This window comes from Ictidomys tridecemlineatus, chromosome 5 (genome assembly GCF_052094955.1).
Source record: "Ictidomys tridecemlineatus isolate mIctTri1 chromosome 5, mIctTri1.hap1, whole genome shotgun sequence".
Lineage (NCBI taxonomy): Eukaryota > Metazoa > Chordata > Mammalia > Rodentia > Sciuridae > Ictidomys > Ictidomys tridecemlineatus.
The window spans coordinates 103121589-103145119 of NC_135481.1; the positions used below are offsets into that span (position 1 = coordinate 103121589).

The following is a 23531-nucleotide window of genomic DNA, read 5'->3' on the forward strand; positions in this document are numbered from 1 at the left end:
AAAGACAATTACATGTCATCTTCACTTCCTCTCATTCTCAATTCTTTCTACCCAAATCTGGTGAGCATGATTGGCTTGTTACTTGAGTATTCTATCAGAATATTAAAGGAAAGGGCAGCCCCACAAGGCTAATTCTTATGATGGTGTGGAACCTAGACAAGGAGTTCTCCAAACTTGTTCAGGGGACAGTAGAATAAGTAGAATATTTTTGACAGATTCCCAACTTAAGCAAAAGTTATGATCTTTGACTGTTTACCCTTCTGTGCACCTGATATCAGTTTCTAGCTCCAATTTTATACTGATTAGGCTATACAGTTCTGTGTTTTGTTCAGGACAGAGATCTGTAGACAGCAGAGGGCCACTGAACTGGTGTGAGTTCTCCTCTAGTAGGTGCTTTCACTTTGCAATAAAATGTCCTTTGTCAATGTGAATTAAACACAAAGCTCAGTTTATTTTTTGCTTTCACTCCCAAATAAGTAAACAAACAAAAAAAAACCCACTTTATTTTCCTTGCTTTTAATATTTCCCATAGTCCAAAATACTTAGCATGTTGTTGACTGGTTGTTGTTGAAAAACTTGTCTTTCTAGAATGATGCTTCATTGGCGGGACTCCAAAATGGCTTCATAGCTTTTACTATATTGAGTCCAATCTGGGGCTGGAGGCAGGCTCTACTACTATGGCTCAGCCTAACCATCACTCAGATCAAGCTGATCTGCTAACCCAACATACCATTTTTGTTCCTGCCTCTTGCCACCCCTAGGTTCCCTTCCTCTTGCCACTGAGCCAAACGTCTACTTCACTTCAGGTCTCACCTAAAAGCTATCCTTCCTGTGAATATTTTAAATATTCTAGTCTATACCAGTTGTCTTCCTTCTGAGTTTATGTTGACATTTGTAATTAGGATTCATCTCGACTGAAAATTACTTTTTGAGCACTGACAATATGCCAGGAACATAATGTGAATTTATTATTTATGTACCCCTTTACATTTCTTATTATGTATGTACTTCTTAAGGATTATATCATTTTTCATTTGTTTTCTCACAGTATTGGGCACACAATAGGAATTCGATAAATATATCATAAATTATATACATGACAAATTGGATGAGAATAATTAATGGGCCCCTTGCTAACTTATTGGCTGATAACTACTAACCATCTGAACTAGGTGATGGGCCTTATTAATACACATTTACTCTTCCTTATGCCAATCCTCATTAAACATTGCACAGTGAGACACTTTGTTTAAAAACTTTTATTAACAGTTCATTTTCAAAGCTCAAAAAAAGGCATTACAGATTGTAATAAGCAGAACTAAAATAAAACCTCACCTCTACAGAGATGGCCAGTGTGTAGACTTTATTACATAGGCACGTTTTTTAAAGTAAACTGGTTTTACATAAAATTAACCACAACAATGCAAGAAGTCACACTGATTGAGGATGGATGAAGAAGGAAAATATAAGGTTGAAGGGGCTGAATTATTCACTGGATCCTGGGTTCATCCACCCTGGCACATTGAAATTCACTATGGACATTACAAAAAAGAAAGGCAAAGAGCAGCACTCCTCTGTTACCTCTGGCTAAAACATTAATTCTGACTTATCTCTTGAAGGTGGCAAAGTTTTCAGATTGTGTTGGCAAGTGGACATGAAGATTAAATGCACGCTGGCTGAGGGTCAGAGGAGTTCACATTATTCCCTTCTCTCACCCCATTCTTTAAAATCCTTAAGCCCAACAGGCTCCTACTGAGAGATGAATGCAAATCTGCTTTCCTGGAACCAGTGGAATACCTCTAAGTTGGCCATCCTACAGCACATGGAGGTAAGTAACGGTGTTTAAGGCTTAGGTCCCCATGTTACTGGACAGTGTCCACAACTAGAACTGAGGCAGAACAAAGGAGTGAACAGGAAGAGGATGCTGGAATTCTTTGCTCAGTGCAGTTGGAATTCATCCATTACATCTGACATTAAGTACAACCAGAAAAGAAACTAAATCATAGTCAAGCCACAAATACCACACGAGAAAAGCTATATTTTGTAGCTTGTACATGTTTTTAAAAAATTTAAAGTACATTTTTATGTTACTGAGAGAAAGGAGGTGTGTGTCAGGGGACTATCCCTTTCTCTCTGGTTTTACTGTAACTTACAAATAGTCCCAGACTGTTGACTGAGTACTTTCCTCCCTCAAGTCCTGCAGTTTTTGTATAAAGGTCATGTAGGTTATAAGTCAAGGATTATCCCGACATCCTCAGTACCTTGGAGGATTAGAGCTCCATCTGCTTGAAGTCATACCGGGATCCTAATGTCCATTTTGGAGAACTGTCTGCTTCTCTTCACACTCACACCACTGCTTGGAGGGGTAGTACCCCATGGAGCTTCCAGAGCAGCATTCCCAGTAGTCTTCACCACCCTTTTTGGTGTTTTAAAGGCAACTAAAAAATAGATAATTGCAGGGTTTCCTGTGTTTCCATCTTCCCGGCTGATGGTGACGGGTAAAGACATGAAAATAAAGAAAGATGAAGCAGTTGGTTTTCTCAGTCCTCAAAATTCAAATTCTTGGTTTGTAAGAATATATGAAGTATTATTGGCATGGAACTTTCACACAAAAATTGGCACTAAAGGATATTTTGTAAGGTAACTCATAAAACTAGAGCTGGAAAGAATCTGAGCAATTAGTCCAGTCCTCTCCTTTATTAGAAACTGAAGTCCAACTGACAAAATAACAAGTCAATTAACATAGTGATTGTCTCCATGACAATGTTCTAAAGATTCATACAAATGCCAATTTTTCCCTTAATAAAGCCATCATGGCACACACCTACTAACAACTTTATATAAATAATCCTCAGTGTCCTTGTGTTTGGCTGCTAACACAGCACCCTGACCAGAGTAGACACTGGACAAATACCTCTTGATATGAATGATTCTGTTATTTATCCCTACCTTGCAATCTTTTTTCCTACAGCTTACTTTTAGCTTTAAGAGAAGGCCTCTAGTTAAGTATTTTGAGGGTTATTGTCCAAAGCTATATTCTCCATCTCTTTTTATATTTTTTCATATTGAGATACTATTTTCTTTAGCCTGTTCTTTTATAACTTTTTATTATAACCAGTTGTTACTTGCCTTTGTCTAGGTACTGCCAAACATATTATTATGAAAGGTTTCTGCCTTTATAGGCTGGAATTTTAAGTGGAGTGATACATTTTTCTTTTTCAATTCTCAAAACATAGGACTAGATTTTCCCAAGCAGATTTGCTAAGGCACTCTAAAAGAAATGTAAAAATTCCACATTTTTGCTGCAGTTAACACATGGGAAAATATTACTAATAGATACATTTGTTCTCTACATTTATGGTTGCCTTACATCTCCTTCACTTTTAATTCTTAAAGTATATAAATATGAATCATAATACTCAAAGTCAGTCTCATTTACAAAAAACATAATTAAGAATTGGTGATTTGTAGGGCATTTAGGCATTGCTAATGTTTAGAAAACATCTTTAGAAACTTGGTGAGAATGTCTTGATTTTACATACAGAATTGTCATGGTTTGGAGGGGATTTGGTAGTGTAGTGTTGAGACACTTTGTTTACCAGATAATTTTTAAAATTTTTATTTTTGTTGATTTTGTTAAAAATCCCTGTTAGATTGCATTCTTCACATAATCTAAACTCTGAATATGCTGAAAATAACTTATAATTCTTGAGTTAAAAATTACCAATTCCAACAGGGAGAATGTATCTATGTAGGCTGGGTGGTAGTGCTTCCTACTCACACCAGTTTAGTAATTCCCAAGGCTGTAAGAAAAAAAAAAAATAGCATATTTTCTACTTTTCCATCAATCAAATTATTACTTTTATCAAGATTTCATCTGGCAAGTTTCAGCCTTTTCAGACCTTTATCACTGTGGTGACAGTAACCCCAGTTGTGGTTAATGTTGGGGAGAACAAAGACCTGGCACACTGAGACTGGCTGTGCACTCCCATCAAATGCTTTCTTCTGCTTTGGCCATTCTAATGGGCAAGGTCTGGGCCCATAGAGCTGAGGTGCGGCACCAAAACTGAATCAAGCTGGCTATAGGCAGCACATCTTGCCTTTGCACTTTGGGGCATACAAATGTTTCTCAGTATGAATATGGTACATTTAAGTTCAAATTCGGTAGCACATGAAATGTTTAAGTGCCAACAGTTCTTATTAGTTGACTTTCAAGGCAAGAATAAAAGAAAAATAATAATTATTTTTTTGGACTGGGGATTGAACTCAGGCACTCACGGCACTCACTGAGCCACATCTCCAGCCCTATTTTATATTTTATCAGAGACAGGGTCTTACTGAGTTGCTTAACACCTCACTTTTTTTACTGAGGCTAGCTTTGAACTCATGATCCTCCTGCCTCAGCCTCCCAAGCCGCTGAGATTACAGGCATGCACCACTGCGCCTGGCAAGAAAAATTATTTAAATCCTCCAGAAAATAAAAGCTGCTTGTTTGCTTTAATATGAGTATTTGATGGTAGCCTTAGAGTTTCAGGGGAAGTTTTCTATTGACAAACATTTATTAAATATCAAATAACTTCCTTTTATTTCATGAATATGTTTGCCCTATCAATAAAGATTTAAGGTGGCTGAACCTTATTAAATTCCAAGCTTTGTGCTAGTTATTGGAAACAAAAAGAATAAGATGTGCTCCTTGTCTTCAATATCACATTTCTCAGGAACTTGAGTTTCTAGGGAAATAAACTTTCACTCCTAACCACAGGATTTGAATAAAAATTAGTCTCATTTCAAACAAAAAATATTTTAAATTAAAAAATGTTCTCAAGGATTAGGAGCCCTAATAATAATTCAGGAAGGTAGAGAATAAAAGAAGAACCAAACAGAAAGTAAAAAAGCACAATACAACTGTCCAGGTGATATTTAATATGAACAAAGTGCAAACTTTCGATAAGGAATAACTACTATGTCTATAAGAGCAACCAAAGGGGGTTGAATGGTCTCCCCACTTTGACATATCATAATGAATACATTTTGTGCCCTCTTTTACTGTGTAGTTGAAAAGCAAGCCCTAGAAAGCAAGTACAGCTATTGATGTCATGTGACATCTAATTTATGTTCTATTGTAACACTATGTATTGGTAAAATAAATTCACTTTTAATATTTTCACATTTTTGATAATAGACCAGGATTTTTTTTTTGGTAACTCCCTACACACACAAAACAAACAAACAAACAAACAAAAAACCAACCAGGTCCACAGTGACAAACAATTTGCACATCAAAAAGATAATCTGCCCAGCTGTGTTTATGGAAGTTATTAGTAAAACACTAAAAATATATTGTATTGAATCTCCCAACCCCTGAAATGTTACCCATAATCAGTTCCCTCTGATTTTAATCAGAGGCAAAACAAATTTGATGAAATCAAGGTAGTAGGTTTTTAAAAATTAGTAATAATTGGCTGGCTTGAATGTAGAAAGCATGGAAGGGATTTCCCAACTTTTGGTTAGAAATCACAGTCCAGGTGAAAGCAAGAAGGCATGAGAATTAGCCAAGGGGATAGGGCTGAGATCCATCAAGCAATCTGCATGCTCTGCTAGCAGGGAGGCAGGGATCTGGACACAGTGCTCAGCTTGGTAAGGAAGGGGTGAGGATGCACTTATTCATCTCGTCAACTCTCCAACCCAAGCAGACTCCTTAGGAATCTTAAGTTCCTTTAGTACAACCAGGGAAAGGATATGCTTTGAAATCCCTTGACAAAGCCTTTTGGGGGCTCTGCTATATTCTAAAGAACATGTAAATATGTAAGAAGGAAAAGATCACTGGAATTAGAGACTTATTCCTATTGAGACTATTTAGAAGGGATCTTGGTAATCATCGAACCCAAATCTAAATGTGAGAGTCCCTTTTATAGCACCCAGGATAGGTGGTTATTGTAACCTTTGGGCATAGGCAGCAACAGGAAATTTTACACTTGAGTTTATTCCTCTTTAGAACAACTTTTCTTAGAGAATTCTTTCTTATATTAAAGCAGACATCTTTTATCTGTAAAGTTCCTCTTCATTCTTATTTTTGCCCTCTGAAGCTACACAAAACAAATCTATTTCCTCTTTTTATAGATCAACAGAAAATTTGAGGCAGCTATTATAATATTCCCTCCTTCTCTGTACTTCCTTCCCAGCTATATCTTCTGTTCCTCAGGGTAGCTAGTCCCCTATTTCTTATATAATCAGACTCTGCACAACTCTGATCACCTGCTTGTGGAAAATCAAGTTATTAATGTCTCTCTTAGAATACAGTATCTATAATTGAACCCAACCCTCCATCCAGGTGTGTACTAACAATACATCTTGTAGAACTTTCTAAACTTCATTTGACATAGGTTGAATGCATTAGTTTTGTGAATAGCTACAGTATTCTCCCAATTCAAAACTGAACTATCATTTCCCTAAGAAAATATTTTTACATGAATGGCTACAGAAATGTCTTCCTAATGACCTTGTTTATGAACACACACACAAACACACACATTCACATGGTATTCTACTCTATACTTAAAGGGTTGCATTTTAAAAACTCAGAAAGAGGGGTTCTCATTAATGCCTATCCAACTCATTCTTTTATAGATTCACTGCTGTGCTTAGATACTTCAAAATATTGTAACAATTTTTATAACCTATTATCAGTACATAGTTAGAATTCAATGAATATTCATTGAATAAATTAGTCCTGAAATTGGTCATTCCAAAACTGGAGATATTATTTATTTCTCTATTATGTACAAAGCTGATAAAAGTGTACTTTCTGTCCCCTCACTCCATTCTTCATGAGAGAAAACACCAAGGTACAAATAAGAATCAGAGGTAAGCAGGAAAAGAAGGCAAAGTGTCCTGACTCTTAGAATCAGGATTTAATGTTCACAACATTGGATAAATATGGCTTTTCCCCACCCTTACCCTACAGTTTTCTGCATTTTTGATCTATTATAATACTGTGATTATCGAACTCTGAATTTTGTGGGAAAGCTGATTCAATCTTTAAAATTATCTTTTCAGCTTAAATCTCCTATTAAGTGAGCTGAAGAGCCATGTAACAGTATTTTGGCTACGAGGTATAAAAAGAACTCCCAAATGCCCCTGACAACTGCCTGAGGTATAGAGTGTGCACGCGTGCGTGCGTGTGTGTGTGTGTGTGTGTTGCTTCAGGAATCAGAAGTGGCTTGTATTTTTCAGTGTGAATTTGGGAATTTAATGATATTGAAAGTGTCTCCTGATATGTATATAATCTTAAATTTAATGTCCCTTCTAGTCAGAATGAGGAGAAAGGAAATAAGTTCAATTTTGCTTTCCCTTCAACAGAATGTAAATCTAGTCCAATCCATTTGCAGAATGTAGGTCCAATCACAGAATAAAAATATATCCTAATAGGCCTTTTCCTATTGTCTATTGTAATTTAGGACAGCGAATCCTGTGACTGAAATGGAAAAAGTGTTTCAATCTAAACAATCTAGAACCAGGAGGAAATCTGAAAAATTTCTGTTGCGTAGTGTTAACATTTGAAGAATGGAGATTTCTATGAGAGGTCTAGCCGACCCAAAGAAGAAATTTGTTGTGAATCTTTTCTGAACCTTTTCTAGAGGAGTGAAGTGACAGATACTAAAAAAAAAAAAAAAAAAAAAAAAATTTGATACTAGGGATTGATCCAGGGGGTACTTCACTACTGAGCCATATCCCTAGCACTTTCTATTTTTTAAGACGGGTATCACTAAGTTGCTGAGGGCTTCACTAAATGGATGATGCTGGCCTCGAACTTGTGATCCTCCTTTCTCAGCCTCCTGAGTCACTGGGATTATAGGTATGTGTCACTGTGCCTGGTGACAGATATGAATTCTTAAGACTGCTTTTTTACTTTTTTCAGAAATTCATGAGTGGCAGATGAACATCAGAAAGAAATCATGCCAACACTGATGTTGGAGGTTCTTTTACAGACTAACAGTCACAAAAAACCATAAGCCAGTGCTCTGATATAAGCAGAAAAAAGACAAGGAGGCTCAATTACACAGTGAGCTCCAAAAGTCAGGTGAACCATGTGCTTCAGGTATGGTCAGACTCAACAAGCCTCTCTCCACAGCAGCCACCTCAGGGTTCCTGCTGAAATACAGGTGACTGTAAATGAGAAGATCTGATGGACTGTTCCCAGCATGGAGTGGCCACAGCAGGTATTGACTTAAACCTCAGCTATTCAGGAAGACACCCTGTCATGACTCTTGGATCAGGTTCCTCACTGAAGGCTTTGTCACTGTATCCCACACTCCTTGGGATTTTCTACTTCATCTCCTTCAAAGTCTGGCTTCAAACTCTTTTTTTGTTCAATTTCCACCTGCCAAAATAAAAATTGGAGAAAACATCAAAACAAAACAATAACAAGAAAGAAAGGACGGAAGGAAGGAAAGAAGGAAGGACGCAAAAACTAAAAAGAATCTTGGTAGTGTCTTTTAGGATTCCTTGTAATTGTACTAATGTCAGGTTATCCATGTTGGAGCTACTGGCCCTAGTGTATCATCATGACTTTCACTTTGCATATGTTCTTCGCATGATCTGATATTCCCTCTTCCTCATGGATTACCTGAAAAATTCTTATTGTTTGTCATGCATAGTTACTCAAAGGTTGTCTCTGTTCTGGACTCATTAAGCAGACTTTTGTGCTTCCCCTATGAATATTTCTACTTTATCTCGTACACTAGTCTGGCTCCACTGTTCCACGGGCTCCAGAGGACAGGGGCAAGCTCTTGTTCACCATTTTATCTAATAATATAGAAAAACAGGAGGCAATTGATGAATGTTTATCAAATAAATAAATTCCTTTGTAACTGATTCTTTAAACTTTTCCAAATATTTTACCACTTTAAAAGCCTCCAAACTAGAAGTAGTGAAGTGTTTACAGTTCTACCATATCTTCTGCCAAAATATGCTGTCATTACAAAGGGTCCAATAAATAAATCTCCACTTGAAAATATCACACTTCAATGAAGCCTTTGATAAGTCAGGCAGGGAATCCCTTAAGCTCAGGAATTTCATAATTAAGGTTGCTTTTCTCAGTATACCGCTCCATTTGGAGGGTAATGATTCAAGACAGCACAGGGTCATGCTTGAGGAAAATGCTATTTTTTTCCTGGCCACAAGATGGAGTATTTGTTCTTTTTGTTTTAGACCACACAACTAAGGAAACAGAGGAATCATAAATCACCATATAAATGTAAGGGTATCACTGTGAATAGGAAATTATTAAACCACTTTGCAAAATCCTTGTTTAAAACAACAATTTTTATTACTCCTTCCATATCCTGGATCCTAATACCATTGTAGAAATTTGCTGTATTGTAACAGCTCAGTGCCCAGGTCATATGTGTCTTAAATTTGTTTTGATCCACTTCATCAACTCATGCTGATGAAATGTGTTTAGGGTTAGACAAGTTCCTGATAACTCCCTTCTGCTTCCACATTCACTATTTTGCAACAAACTATATTACAAATGAGTAATAATAAATTTAACCTACTGTTCTTTTTTTCTTTTTCTTCTTTTCTTGGTACCAGAGATTGAATCCAGAGGCACTTAACCACTGAGGACATTCCCAGCCCTTTTTATTTTTTATTTTGAGACCAGGTCTTGCTAAGTTGCTGAGGCTGGTTTTGAACCTGTCTCAGCTTTTCAAGCCACTGGGAGGATTACAAATGTGCACTACCACACCAGGCCCTCTGTTCTTTCTACTGCTGTTATTCACAAGGACAGAGACATTGCATTCTCCTCTGTAAACTGACCCTTCATTTTGTTTTCAACCTTTGTCTTGCTCACAAGAGATCATTCATTAAAATCAGAGCAGACTCATCCACAGCTATGTATGTGTATTTCCTCTAGAATGCTAAGAGCATACTCTGCACAACAGTAAGCATTGCTAAAAGGATTAAGGAGGGGGAGGGTAGTAGTGTGAAGAGATGGACTTGCAAACATCAGGCAGACCCTTCCCAAGGCTACCTTGTAGCTGTAATGTGCGGAATAATTGACCCACTTCCTGACATCAGTCTTATCTTCCACGGAGATGGATCTCACAGCGGCTTTGGAGGCAGAAGTTGTGGGCATGTTGAACTCAACGTCCACATGACTGGCAAATCTGGAAGGCACTTCCCGGTCAGAACCAAGTTCAAGGTGGCAAAAGAAACAGTGTGGGTGACCAGAAGCTATGAAAGAAAGAATCCAGGTCAGATTCTTTGGGGATGAATTTAAAAAATTTTAAAAAGGTCAAAAGAGCTACCTCAGTAACAAAGGAGACCAGTAGGCTGGGCACCTGGCAGTCTTACAGATGGTCCAGAGTTAAGTGGAGGATTTGCTGCAGCAGGCTCTGTATGCCTTAGACCATTTGATAAAACATCGTCTAATGACCATTGCCCAGAATCCTATCAATAAAACCCATAGCCTGAGAAACAGACCACTCTGCCTGCTTAGATCAGGGTGATATGTGGATGCAGTACAAACTAAAAGGGGCTGTAGATTCAAAGAATACAATAAAAGGGATCAGCACTTAGCACATAGTAAAACATCAATGACAGCCACCTGGAGCAAAATCATTGCTTTCCTTTGAAGGATGAGTTGACTTTTCTTAATAGCATTTCATATTTTCAAAAAGGCTTTTAACATATTTCTGTGGGTGAATGACATATGTAAGTGACAAAAGCCTTATGGACAGCACACATGTATTAGGGAAAGTGTGGTACACGCCTCAGAATAACTGATCCACATTAGAATACCATGCATTGGCTTCCAGCTGCAATGCAAGTGGCATAGAGTCCACACCCAAGTCTTTTGTTCTCCCCAGGTCTCAATTCCTCAACTGTTAAGTGGGGAGAGATGGAAGGGATAACAAAAGTGTGGGCTGGTATATGCCAGGCACAGCCCCTTGCTGTTCCAATTCTATAAGTCTATATGTAATTATACTTGGATGGCATTTAAGGATTTGATTTTTGTTTGAGAATTATTATTAGACTGGGGGGGGGGGAGAAAAATTAGAGCTTAGTTCTGTGACTTTAACCCTCCAAGCTTCCTGTCATTCTTCAAGCACAGCAGGAAATGATTGTGTTTTTTTTAGCGATAATTTTTTTAATATTTATTTTTTAGTTTTCGGCGGACACAACATCTTGTATGTGGTGCTGAGGATGGAACCCAGGCTACATGCATGACAGGCGAGCATGCTACCCTTGAGCCACATCCCCAGCCCAGCAGGAAATGATTGTTGAATGCCCTGTGCCTGCAGGAGGCTAAGTGCTTTCCACAGGTATTCTCACTCAATCTTCATAAGAAAACCCTTGAAGTCATAATATCATCCTCACTTTACAGACCAAGAAACAAAGTGAGCTGTCCAAGGTCATGGCTAGAAAGTGCCTGAGCTTTCTAGTTGACTTAATGGTGTAATTGAAACATCTCCTTAGTTATCCATTGTCCCTGAGTAAACAATTCCCTCCCCCCTTTTTTTACTGGGCTGGGTAGGACTTTCAAACTCAGAAAGTAAGAAGGTACACACCTACTCTCCAAGGAAAACATTACAGAGTGAAGTTATTTGTTTTGCTGTTTCACAAATGTAACATAATTCAATGGTAACTTGAAAGTAAGACTTTGGGAAATTAACTGAAAATTTTGCACTGGTTTTTAGAAAAGGAATTTAAATAAGATACATATAATTGTAGAAATTACATTATTTGAAAGTGAATCTACATATATCTTCTTAATTGTGTACCACAGATGTAATTATATAGCTATCATTCATTGACATTTGTTACAGACTTGATACTGTGCTGAACATTTAAAAAAGATTTATCTTAATTTCATTCTGAATGAGCTAGGTATTAATAGTCCTATTTTACAGATGAGAAAAATTGGGTTTCTCTGAGAAGGTTAAATTCATTGCCTGAGGTCACACCGAATTAAGCAGTAGAGCTGAGAATCAAACTCAGATCTGACTTTGACTCCAAATTATGCCCTAAATTCTTCTCAATATGCTGCTATAGAATTAGAAAATACAACATACATAGAAAGAGTCTCTTACTAAGAACTTGATTAACTGCTTTTATCTAATTTACCTTTATTTGCATGTTGTTGGAATACTGAAAACTCATCTCTTTTACAAAAGTGACTCCCTCCTTTCACAGCAAACTCTGAAAGCAACATCTTTTCCTAGATTCCTCACCTCCATTATTAGATGTGTGAGGCTGGTGGACACTTAAGTGTAATTTGAAAACAGGTATAGTTTAATTCACAGTAATGAGCTAAAAAACAAAACAAAAAAAAGCCTACACATTATGTTATTTTCCTTGATGAAAATGAGAAAATGTAACATTAAATTTCAGGTTTCCCCCCCCCCAAAAGGCTTTATTCTTATTGGAATTGTTTTATCTTTACCTGATCTAAAGAGAACTAGAATTCCAGCAAAGTTACCTATGTAGGATAGAATGCTTTATTTCCTCTTGTGAGACCTGTGGAGTAAGCAGGACTTATTCCAGCATCTCCTAAGATTAAGAAAAAACCGCTGAGATTTTGGTGGGAGGAATCCTTGGAACATTTAGCTGGGTTTATGCACTTGGCTGGGCCCTGCTGGTTGGAAGCAGTATGGAATTCAAAAGCAGCTACATGGTTTCCTGGGGGCTAAGAAGAGAACAAGCCCACGGTGGCTGCACACTTGCTGGCCCATGCTGCCTGTAGTCTGCCTGCCACGCCAACTGTGGGATGCAGAAGCAGGGCCAAGGTAGGTAGGAGTGTGTGTGGAGAGGTTCAGGCCTCCCAGCCAGCTGGGCCTGTTGACTTCTGCTGAGCCCCTGTAAATGGAGGTGCAAGTCATTAAAAAAAAAAACAAAAAACAAAAAACAAAACAAACTTAAAAGGCGATTTGCCAAGACTAACACCTAGATAGAAGAATTCAGGAAAAGGGGCTATTACTAATAGATCATCATCAGTTTTCTTGTTTCATGGATGGAGCATAGGATGAGAGGGCAAGGGCTGGGCACAGTGATTTCCAGTTACGGTAGGAAATTGCAGTCTGGTCAGGGCATAGATCGTATACAGCTCATTTCCAGAAGAGAGTACTATTAATTTCCTGAATGGGTTCAGAAACACACCATGGGCCAGAAGTAGTACAAGAAGTTTCTATTGGAGGTCACTACTAAAAATATTATAGAGCCATGACAGAAAAAGCATGGGGTCAGGGGTTTAGGTAAGGAACATCTTTAAATATCCTTATGCTGTCCTGTATGTTAAAAATCTCCCACAAATAAGGTTCTAGTAAACTAGTAACATACTTGATGCATTTACTTGGCCTTGAGCTACTAAATATTTTCCACTGGGAAGCATTAAGAAAAATGTTTGCTGAAGACCTATATTGCTTTGTCCCTGTCCTGTGTCCATTTCCACCTTTTTCTGGTAGCAATCTTTTTTTTCCTCTTCTTTTGAGAAATAATCTTCCCTGCTGCTGAATATCAGCTTGATGCTTAGATGAGTCAAAATGCTCTGGACACGCCTCGCCTGGATCCACTTGGCAATGAGACAGAAAATGGTGGTGACCATTTGTCCCAGTGGCTGCACCCTGAGGAGAAATCCACTAGTTACGAGGGCTATTCCAGAGCTGCCTTTTCTGATGTCTGTTCAAACTTTTCTTCATTTCTCTGAACATATATCATATTCATCCAGCCTGTCTCTTTCTTTTCTTCCTTCCTTCTCTCCTTCCTTCCTTATTTCTTTCATTCCTCCCTCCCTCTCCTTCTCTGAAGGTCAGTGTTTGTTGCTTATAATCAAAACCCTTAGGGCTGAGGATGTGGCTCAAGTGGTAGCGCGCTCGCCTGGCATGCGTGCGGCCCGGGTTCGATCCTCAGCACCACATACAAACAAAGATGTTGTGTCCGCCAAAAACTAAAAAATAAATATTAAAATTCTCTCTCTCCCTCTCTCTCTATCTTTAAAAAAAAACCTTATACAGTACTTTTAAATATTTTAAATCACTTTGAGATATGCTTGTATGCATTGAGAAAACTGCAAATCTCTGTTCTTGTAACAGAAATTATTTCAAGTTTGTGTCTGTTTGGCTTCATCTATTGCCATGTAAGTGGGGACTGTGGTATTGACAAAAGAGCCCTGGATGTGGTTGTGAGACTTTAGATGAGTCACATCACCTCCAGGCCCTTAATTTCTCATCTGTAGAATGAAGAGGTTTGGCTGAGTTCCCCATGGTCCCTTCCAGCTTGGAAGTGCAGTAATTCCACAGTGCTCTCTTCCCCAGGGCTTTTGTGGCATGGGGGGATTCAGTGTTTTTACTTCCCTGGAAAGTTGCGAGTCTACAGCTGACATAGAAATTGCAGAGTATTCACCAGGAGAACACAGTGTTGACTTCAAAAGAAGTGAAGAAGCAAGCACAGAGAGGAAGACCTTGTTTTAGAAATTCTGTCAATTTAGGAATAGAGGGTAGCAAACCCAGCCTCAAACAACAGAGGCCCTATTGTCTCATCAGATTGCACTGCTACACCCAGTGTCTGACACAGAGTGCCTGGTGTGCGCCAGCTCTCTAGGCTGCCTGGGGAGTTTCCAGACAGTACTGCTTCTTGCTATCATGTCATATTGCACCTAGGATATGGTAACTAGCCACTCCACCTGCTGACCAGGAGAGGAATATTCTGAATACACAGTTGGGAGTTAATTGTGAAAATGGATGAAAGCATAGCTACACAAATCAATCAGAAGTTTTCCCAAAGCTTATTCTTTTTGCTCCACTAGCAAATCCACTTTTGTTAACAGATGGGCACAATTTATTATAAACAAGAAGAGAATGGTTTGAAGGCTCATGGGATCATGAGCTTGTTCCTGCCACTGGGGTCACCCAGGCCTACTCTAAGAAAGAAAGCTATTAGAGCTGGTTTGATTGCTGCCTTGTTTTGTCATGTCACTAAATCTCTCTGGACCAACAAGGAAAGTAATTGCCTTCTGGGCTCAATCAAGCACAAGAGCATCCCCCACAGCTGGGAGCAGGCCATCTAGGGTTGGTATGCTTTCTGTTTGTTTAAATAAAACATTCCTTGATTTACTTCGTGCCTAATGAAATTTGGACCATTTTGACCTTCATGCTCTGGCTGGATCTTCAGTCTGATTGGAAGTCCACTTCCCTTCTTGCCCATCCCAAAGTCCCAGAGCCAAACTTTGAGTTTGAGATATTTTGACTGACAGGATTCACAGAGTGAAGCTCAAAAATTTACCTTTTCATGTGTAATTATGATTGGCCACAAACTGGCCCTTTCACCTACATCCAGGGCACAGCTAGAAAGATGCCTCTTTAGAACCCAGAAGCCTTCCAAGGTAGGACCTGGAAATGGACTGCTTTTAACACCACAGTTAATACTTTAATGAGTCCCAAAAGAATAAACATTCAGAAGCTTCCTTGGAAAGCTGCTTATCGGCTTAGCTGAGCAGAGTAATACATATTTTTATGGAAGATTTATGATAACAAGGAGCTGAGAAGATGGAGTGAACTAGGTCACCATGCTTGTTACTTTGCACAAATATTTCAATTATTCTGGTGCTCCTCCCCATCCATTACCATTCCCACCACACAACAAAAGCAAGCACTTGATACAGGAAGAAGATATGGAAGGTGATCCCAGCTTTCAGGGAGCATATGGGCATTTCCACAGAAGAGAAACCCTGACCTACCTGAGTTTTTGTCAGGCAGCCGGTTTATCCTCCACACGATGGCGTTGAAGGCATGCTCATACTTGGCAGTTCCCAGTGTTACTCTCATGACGGGCTCAGAACCAGAGACACTAGTTGAGCCAAAACTTGCCCCCCGATTCACTTTGGCTTTCAGAGACTTTTCCCCAAGGACACTTTCCCTGCGGAAGTTTTTCACCCACTCACTGGGCACTGGGTAACGCACCATTACATTCTCGCAGGGAACCTGGGTGAGAGGGTCACGGTTAGAGGAGAAACCGGATGACATCCTCAGCCAGCTTTGCACCTCCACCTCTGCCCCATTGATACTGGCTGCGGTCCTGAGCGTGAAAGGCAAGGACTTCTCTGCAAACACTGTCCTGAACCGCATGAGCTCAAACCGGCACGCATCCAAAGGGTTGAAGAGAATAACCCGAGAGCTACTGAACACATCCTCATCCACACACCCATGAAAATGGCATTCATGGAGCTTAATCCACTTTGTGGTCGTGGTGGGCATGATGTCCTGCCGGGAAACTATTTCATTTCCTTTCACAAGGACGTCATTGAGGCCCAAGCGGCACTCCGCAAGCCCAGAGAGAAAACTCAAAATGTGGATTCGTGTTAAGACGTGGTGCTGGAGAATCTGGTTGTCTCCTTTGCTCACAATGCCAGAGAATTCGTCTTTGACATCCACTGTGATCTCCTCTTCGAGGTAGTTCAGACCAACTGTGCTCAGGTCCATTGATAACACCGGCAGATCCATGAGACGGTCCTGAACCGCACGGATGAAGCTCAGGAAATCATCATAACTGGTGGTACCCAGCTTAATCACTTGTTCCCTCTCTGCTGTGTGAGCCACAGCAGGTTTGGGTTGGTATTTCTTCTTTTCCTTGTAGCTGACTCGGTCAATACGTAGGCTGTGGATCCTACCATTCTCATCATAGTTTTGAAGCCGGGGTTCGGAAACCTCATGGTACATCTCCAACTTGAACTCACGGAATGGTTTCTCTAGGCCCTGCTCATAGTAGAGCTGCAGGTAACCACTCTCCGTTAGTTTGATGTAGATTGGTCCCCAGTGCCTGGAGGACATGATATTTTTCTTCTCCGGGATCCTCAGCATCATTGGCCACCCATCCCTGGGCTGGGACAGAGCTGGCCCAGGTGGGTGAGCATCTAACTCAATCCAGGCTACTGGGTCATCATCAGGTAGTGTTGTGCTGCCAAAATGATCAGGATCATCGATGTGGAGCTGTTTAAGTTTTTCAACGGCATCAGAGTGTGATTGACTTTTGCTTGAATCATCAAAACTGATGGCATCCTGGTAGATGACAATGAGTGAATCTCTTTGGCTTTTGCCTGTGGTACTGGAAATGGAACTGTTTTGGGAACGCCTCTCCTGTTCCTCAAAGAAAGCACTGAAAGGGTTGATAGGAGAGGGCTGTATATCCTGTAAAGTCTCATTCAAGAAAGGATTGGTTGCCCTCCAAGGTGGTGCCTCAGGTATGAAAGGTGGTGCCTCAGGTATGAAAGGTGATGCCTCAGGTATGAAAGGTGGACGGTTTAAGGAAGAAATGTCTAACTTCTGAAGTTTGGAAAAGTTCATCAAAGTGCTCTTGGGACGATCCCTCTTAACTGACCCAGTGGAGTTAAAAGGTGCATCTGGGCCCACAGATGTAATAGATGGTATATCTGGCTTCAGAGGAGAGGTGACTGGTAGAGAAGGGAGGCTAATTTCATTGTCATCAAAAGTGACCCAGCTGGGGAAACGAGCAGAGGTCACTGGAGGGGTAGGGTGCCCGTTCATAGCTGGACTGCTGGTTTGCCAACTGATGGCCTCCATCTCTACCTCCTCATCTTCCTGAAGTAAGGAAGAATTATCTAAAAGGAAAAAGAGACCATATGAGGGCTGCCATTCAGGTCCTGTGGAGTTATAGAAAATTGAAGTAGGTGAAGGAGGGAATGCTAGAATTTTATCTTGAATCTAGTCAGTTCAAAAGCAGCTCAATACCTTGCCTCAAATGCTTGGTCTCATAATTTTGTAATGAGCACACCACCTTACATGAAGTTAAGAATATAATGGTAATATCAGAAGCATTAACTGGTAGGACCAAGCTCTGAAATAGATGTTTTCTACACGTATCTCTAAGGTGTATATTCTTAATTTTTAAGCATTGAAAACTACCTTCTATACAAAACAATATAAACTGACCTCATTTTTTTAAAAGTTCATTTCTGTCAGTGATAATATGACTACAAATAATATACTTGGAAGAATTCTAGCCCAAATACGATAAAAAAGACAAAATGTTAACATCATCAATATGTATGTAGTAAGTTCATACAACTGAATAAGAAAAACACAAACTCCAACAGAAATATGGGCAAATGACATAAACATAGAATTCATGAAAGAGAAGCTAAAAATGTCTAATAAGCACATGAAAAATATTGTCTCACTAGTAATAAGAAAAACAAAAATTAAACAAAAAATAATCAATGAAGATTTTCAAAGTTTTTATTTTTCAATGAGGGTTAGGGTGGCATGAGAGGAACACTAAATATACATCCAATGAGACTAAATTTCAACAAACACACTGAAAAGTAGTCTGGTGAGATAATTAAGGATCTTAGAAATGTTCATAAACTATGACTTAGTAATTCTACCCTTAAGAAATAAAACAGGTTGGGAATCAAGTTTGAAGAACAGAGATGTCCATTTTATCATTATTAGGAAGAAATAAAAGGAAAGATTTTAAACATCCAACAAGTGGGATGAACATTAAGAAATTGAGGCACTGGGGCTGGGGATGTGGCTCAAGCGGTAGCGCGCTCGCCTGGTATGCGTGCGACCCGGGTTCGATCCTCAGCACCACATACCAACAAAGATGTTGTGTCCACCGAAAACTGAAAAATAAATATTAAAAATTCTCTCTCTCTCTCTCACTCTCTCTTTAAAAAAAAAAAAAAAAAAAAAAAGAAATTGAGGCACACACAGAATAATAAATACCTAGTCATTAAAATTTTCACAGGTTATAATGAATAAGAAATATTCATAATATAATCTCTTCTTTTTTTCTCTAAAATGTCCATCTTGGGGCTTATTTATTGGATGATAAGCAGATTATTACCAATAAAGCTTCACCTAGCAAGTCCCTCAAGGAAGGGGGTACACAGGGCAGGGAGTCTTAATGAGGCAATGATCCAGACCTTAACACAATAAGGACTGTGTCTGCAGAGATTGTGGGAAGGGAGGAGAACAACAAGACTGTTAGCAAGAAGGAGCTGATTTTGATGAACATCTGGCATGTAGCAAATAGTCAGTAAAGGTTTGTTGATTTAATGTAAAAAGAAACTTTGCTTTGGAGTAGCTCTTTCATTTTCCATATCTGGAGGAATGTGTATAGGGATCTCTGCCACCACCCCACCCACTATTTCTATTGCTATTCATTCGAATCAAAGGGAAAAGGATACATAAAGATTGGGATTTCTGATGGCCTTGCGAAGACTTTATGCATATCACATCCAAGCACTCCAAATCAGCAACCCCACACATAACTGCACATATAATTACACACGGATGGGATGGCTGGCTTGTCACCATCCTGCCAGAACTGTATTCAAACAGATAGCAATTTCCTTAATGAGAAATGTCATTTAGAAAAGGTAGGCTGAATACATACATATGCATACACATAAACCATACCTATTCCATACAATGAGCGCATGGTATTTTCTGTACGTGCAGCACTACAAAAGGATTTCAAAGCATTTTAAAATTAAAGATGAGGCTGGGGATGTGGCTCAAGCGGTAGCGCGCTCGCCTGGCATGCGTGCGGCCCAGGTTCTATCCTCAGCACCACATACCAACAAAGATGTTGTGTCCGCCCAGAACTAAAAAATAAATATTAAAAATTCTCTCTCTCTCTCTCTCTCTCTCTTTAAAAAAATAAAAATTAAATTAAATTAAAGATGAGAATCTCCTTCAAATTCAGTTTTGTGGATGTACAAATGGTTTATTTTTTGGCAAATGAAGGGAAAGTATCAAAAAATAACCTGGGTTTATAGTATTTACATTTAATGTGTTTATTAATTATTAATATTATTAATAACTTATTTTGTAATGGAGGCTAAGGAAAACATTGTAAGCCTTAGTAATATTTTACTAACATAATTACTTCCTAGGAAAAGTAACTCATCCTCCCTAGAGAACTGGGCAAGGGGTGGATCTCAAAACTCACCGTTTCTAATGAGGCAGCTCTGCAAACTTCCAGAAGTTTATGTTTCCACCACAAAGGAGAGAGAATTTTGAAATTCTGCTTGTATTTCCAAGCAACACCTGCCTGGCCCACCTCTCTAGCAGGGGTATCGCTTGTGCCTGGAATGCATCACCACACCCTGGTTTAGAATAAGCTGAAGTCTTTTTCTTTGGGAGGGAGGCCTTCTGCCAAAGCCATTTATCCTCCTGCCAAAGGGTTCCCCTGTGCTGGTAATCTTGTCCCTGAAATGGCATTTCTCATCTCCTTCTGAGCCAAAAAAAAAAAGGGGGGGGGGAAGGTCTTTGTCTCTACTTAAATATAATTTTCTTACAATAAATTCCCTTTCAAATCAAGTTATTTAAAATCACATCAAGTTCTAGACTTTTTTGATGCGTTAGACTCATAAATGAAATGTCTTTAAATTATAAAGGACTTTTTTGAATTAATTTCTAGAGATTTTATTTTCTCTTTGATGGCCATTGAAAAACATTGGAAAGTTTTTCTCTCTCCTTTGGCCGTTTCATGTTCCATAATTACATTGGTTTTAAAAACCTGTCTTTTAGTTAAGAGTGAAACATAGGTCAAATTTCTGAAATTGAGAATTTGAGCCAGGCAGGGTGTTGCATGCCTAAAATCCAAGGAACTTGGGAGGCTAAGTCAATAGGATCCCAAGTTCAAGGCCAGCCTCAGCAACTTAGTAAAACCTTGTCTCAAAATAAAAAATTAAGGACTGGGGATGGAGCTCAGTGGTAGAGTACCTTGGGTTCAATCCTCAGTAACTCCAAAAAGGAAAGAAAGAAAGAAAGAGAAAAGAAAAAAAAAAAGAAAGAAAGAAATCAAGAATTTGCTTTCTCACAACATCACATTTAACGAAAAAATTTCTCAATAACATTACATACTTATATAGATGAAAAGCAGGAATCGTTTTGGTTCACATAAAATAAAGCATTTCTTGAGGTGCAACCAAAGACTGCCAAGAGTTAATTTCAAAAATCATCCCTTATTGACACTGATTTCTCTACTGTGACTTAATTTTGCTCCATTTTTCACTTGACTGAGAGACAGCTTTGATTGCTTTTACAAAGACTGAATTATATTTCTTGAGTCCCTTTTTATTAGAGAATATTCTTTGGACTTTTACATATAAATAGGTAATTTATCTGTATGTAAAACTTCTGTTGGTAAATATTTGCATTATGTGTGATAAAAAATTCATGACCATAATATATAATGAGTGTGTGTCCTTAATAAAAATGAATATACCTTCACAAATAAGTAGGGTAAAGAAAATGAACAGATAATTTACATAAAGAAATATAACTATCTAATAACTAAGAGGAGAAAAAGAATTTAACCTTATGAAACAATGAAATACAATTGTCCTAGTATCAGAGATTTAGACAGTTGAAGAAATTTACATTCTTCTGAAAGGCAATTCCAAAATTTGTCTAAAGTTTTCAAAAACAGTGACTCAAGAATCTTATAGGAATTTAAGAAAATAAAAAAGAATGCAACACTGTATATAGATGATATTTATCAAAGTAACATTTGGATCACTAAAAAACTGTGAACAACCTAAAGTTTGAGGTTGCAGGTCAAATTTCTGAAATTGAGAATTTGAGCCAGGTATGGTATTATATACCTAAAATAAAGACTGTTTTATAAATTGTTATACCCTTAGGGATCCTGTGTTGCCATTGAGAGACAATGCCCCCCCACCCACCCCCCCACCCTCCCCTCTCTGTTTTTCTGTTTGTTTGTTTGTGGTTCTGTGGATTAAACTCAGGTGAACTCCACCAATAAGCTACATCTCCAGCCCTTTTAATTTGTTTTTTGAAAAAGGGTTTTGCTAAATTACTGAGGCAGACCTCAAATTTTCAATCCTCCTGCCTCAGCCTCCCCAGGAGCTGGGATTATAGGCATGTCCTACTGTGCCTGGTGAGACAATGCTCTTGATGCATGTTTATTCACGTGGAAGCTGACCATGCTATACTTTTGAGTCAAGTATTTACTTTTGAGTAAATAATAACAAGAACCTAGAAGCTGAATTGCCTTGATTTCAGTCATGTATTAGCAGTTTACTAGCTGTATAGCTGGGCATGGTAGCACATGGCTATAATTCCAGCATTTTGGGAGGTGGAGGCAGAAGGATTCCAAGTTCAAGGTCAGCCACTGCAACTTAGGGAGATCTTGCCTCAAAAAAATTTTTAAAAAGAGCTAGGGATATAGCTTAATGGTAAAGTGCCTGTGGACTCTATCCCTAGTACAAACAGGAAAAAAAAAAAAAAAGATTTACTTAATATATTACTTTGGATACGATTTTAATTTCTCTGTCTCAGTTTTGCCATCTGATTTTACCATTTCATATTTTCCTAATTTAGGAAAATATAAAATCATACCTGAAAGGCAAATAATAAAATTTCAGTAGATGTGAGCTGCTCTTACTACTACTACTACTAGAATAATACATTTCATTACACAAAGCATATATGTGTTAGAAAGCACTGGACTATAATGTTTCATAATGCTTTGTGTTGAAAACAAATGTCTCAGAGTAAGCACAAGTGGATCAGGAGAGGTGTTTAGGGAGGGAAAAGGAAGGTACTAGAGAATGATATTGATCATTTTATGTTATGTGCATGTATAAATATGGCATAATGAATCCCACTAGGATGTATAGTCATAATGTACCAACAAAATTTTTTAAATTTTAAATCAGTATCCTTTCTTTTAAAAAACAATTTTAAACATTTAAATCTTAAGCATTTAAAACAATGCTGTGTTGCTCACAAAATAAAAAAATAAAGTTAAAAATGTACCTTTATTACTAATTAACCTTAAAGAAAGGAAACAAACAGTTTAGCTACTGTTTTAAGAAAGCAGCAGTGAAATATTTCCTAAGATGATTACAATTAGAGTAGCTAGTATGGTAAACAATGAGGGAGATTATAAATGGCACATTTATAATCAAGGCTAATTATCTTAAATACAAAGTTAATTATTATCCATAATTCCATTTTATTGACTTATTAAAATAAAACCAAAACTAAAAATCCAGCATTATTTAATTACTATTCCTTCCACTTGTTACCTCCAAATTGCTTTTAGTAAGAGTTGGGCTGCTGCCAAACAAAGCCATGTATAAAGACTAGGTTTTCATTACCCATCACAGGGAAATTTTCCAGTACCTAAGAGATTTCTAGTGTCTTCACTGATGCAAACTAAAGAGAAATGGTTGCTTCTTTTAATGTTAGAGTACAATCTATCTTAAGTTCCCAAAAGATCATAAGAAAATGAAGTAAATTATAATGGTAATCAAAGGCACCCAAACTGAAGGACAAGTAAGAACTATGGTGGCCATGGGATGAGAAAGGCTAGTAGTCTTTGAGGTTTGAACACAGCAAAATTTTGACATTTTCTTTTCCCCCACTTGTTAATCTAATTTATTAATGCAACAAAAAATGCAGAAAACTTACTTAGAGATGGTCGCTGAAATCTATTGGAAGTGGTATAAACAAATGTTCTGAGATTAGTACAGG

At 38.3% G+C, this 23531-nt stretch overlaps 1 protein-coding gene across 13 annotated transcripts in view; it reads right to left on the reverse strand.

The window, feature by feature from the left end:
• Window positions 1-1244: 1244 nt before the first annotated feature.
• The window catches only part of Ston2 (stonin 2), a 133818-nt gene continuing 111531 nt past the window's right edge, over window positions 1245-23531 (reverse strand). For 11 of the 13 annotated variants that reach the window (XM_078050647.1, XM_078050648.1, XM_040276377.2 and 8 more), the window contains 3 exons: window positions 15737-17614; window positions 10034-10236; window positions 1245-8380 (listed from right to left, as the gene is read on the reverse strand). In XM_078050647.1, coding sequence (XP_077906773.1) covers window positions 8297-8380; window positions 10034-10236; window positions 15737-17614 — 2165 coding nt within the window. In that variant the 3' untranslated portion in view covers window positions 1245-8296. The remainder of the gene's footprint in view (window positions 8381-10033; window positions 10237-15736; window positions 17615-23531) is intronic. The other 2 variants (XM_040276382.2, XM_040276384.2) reach the window with 2 other exon arrangements.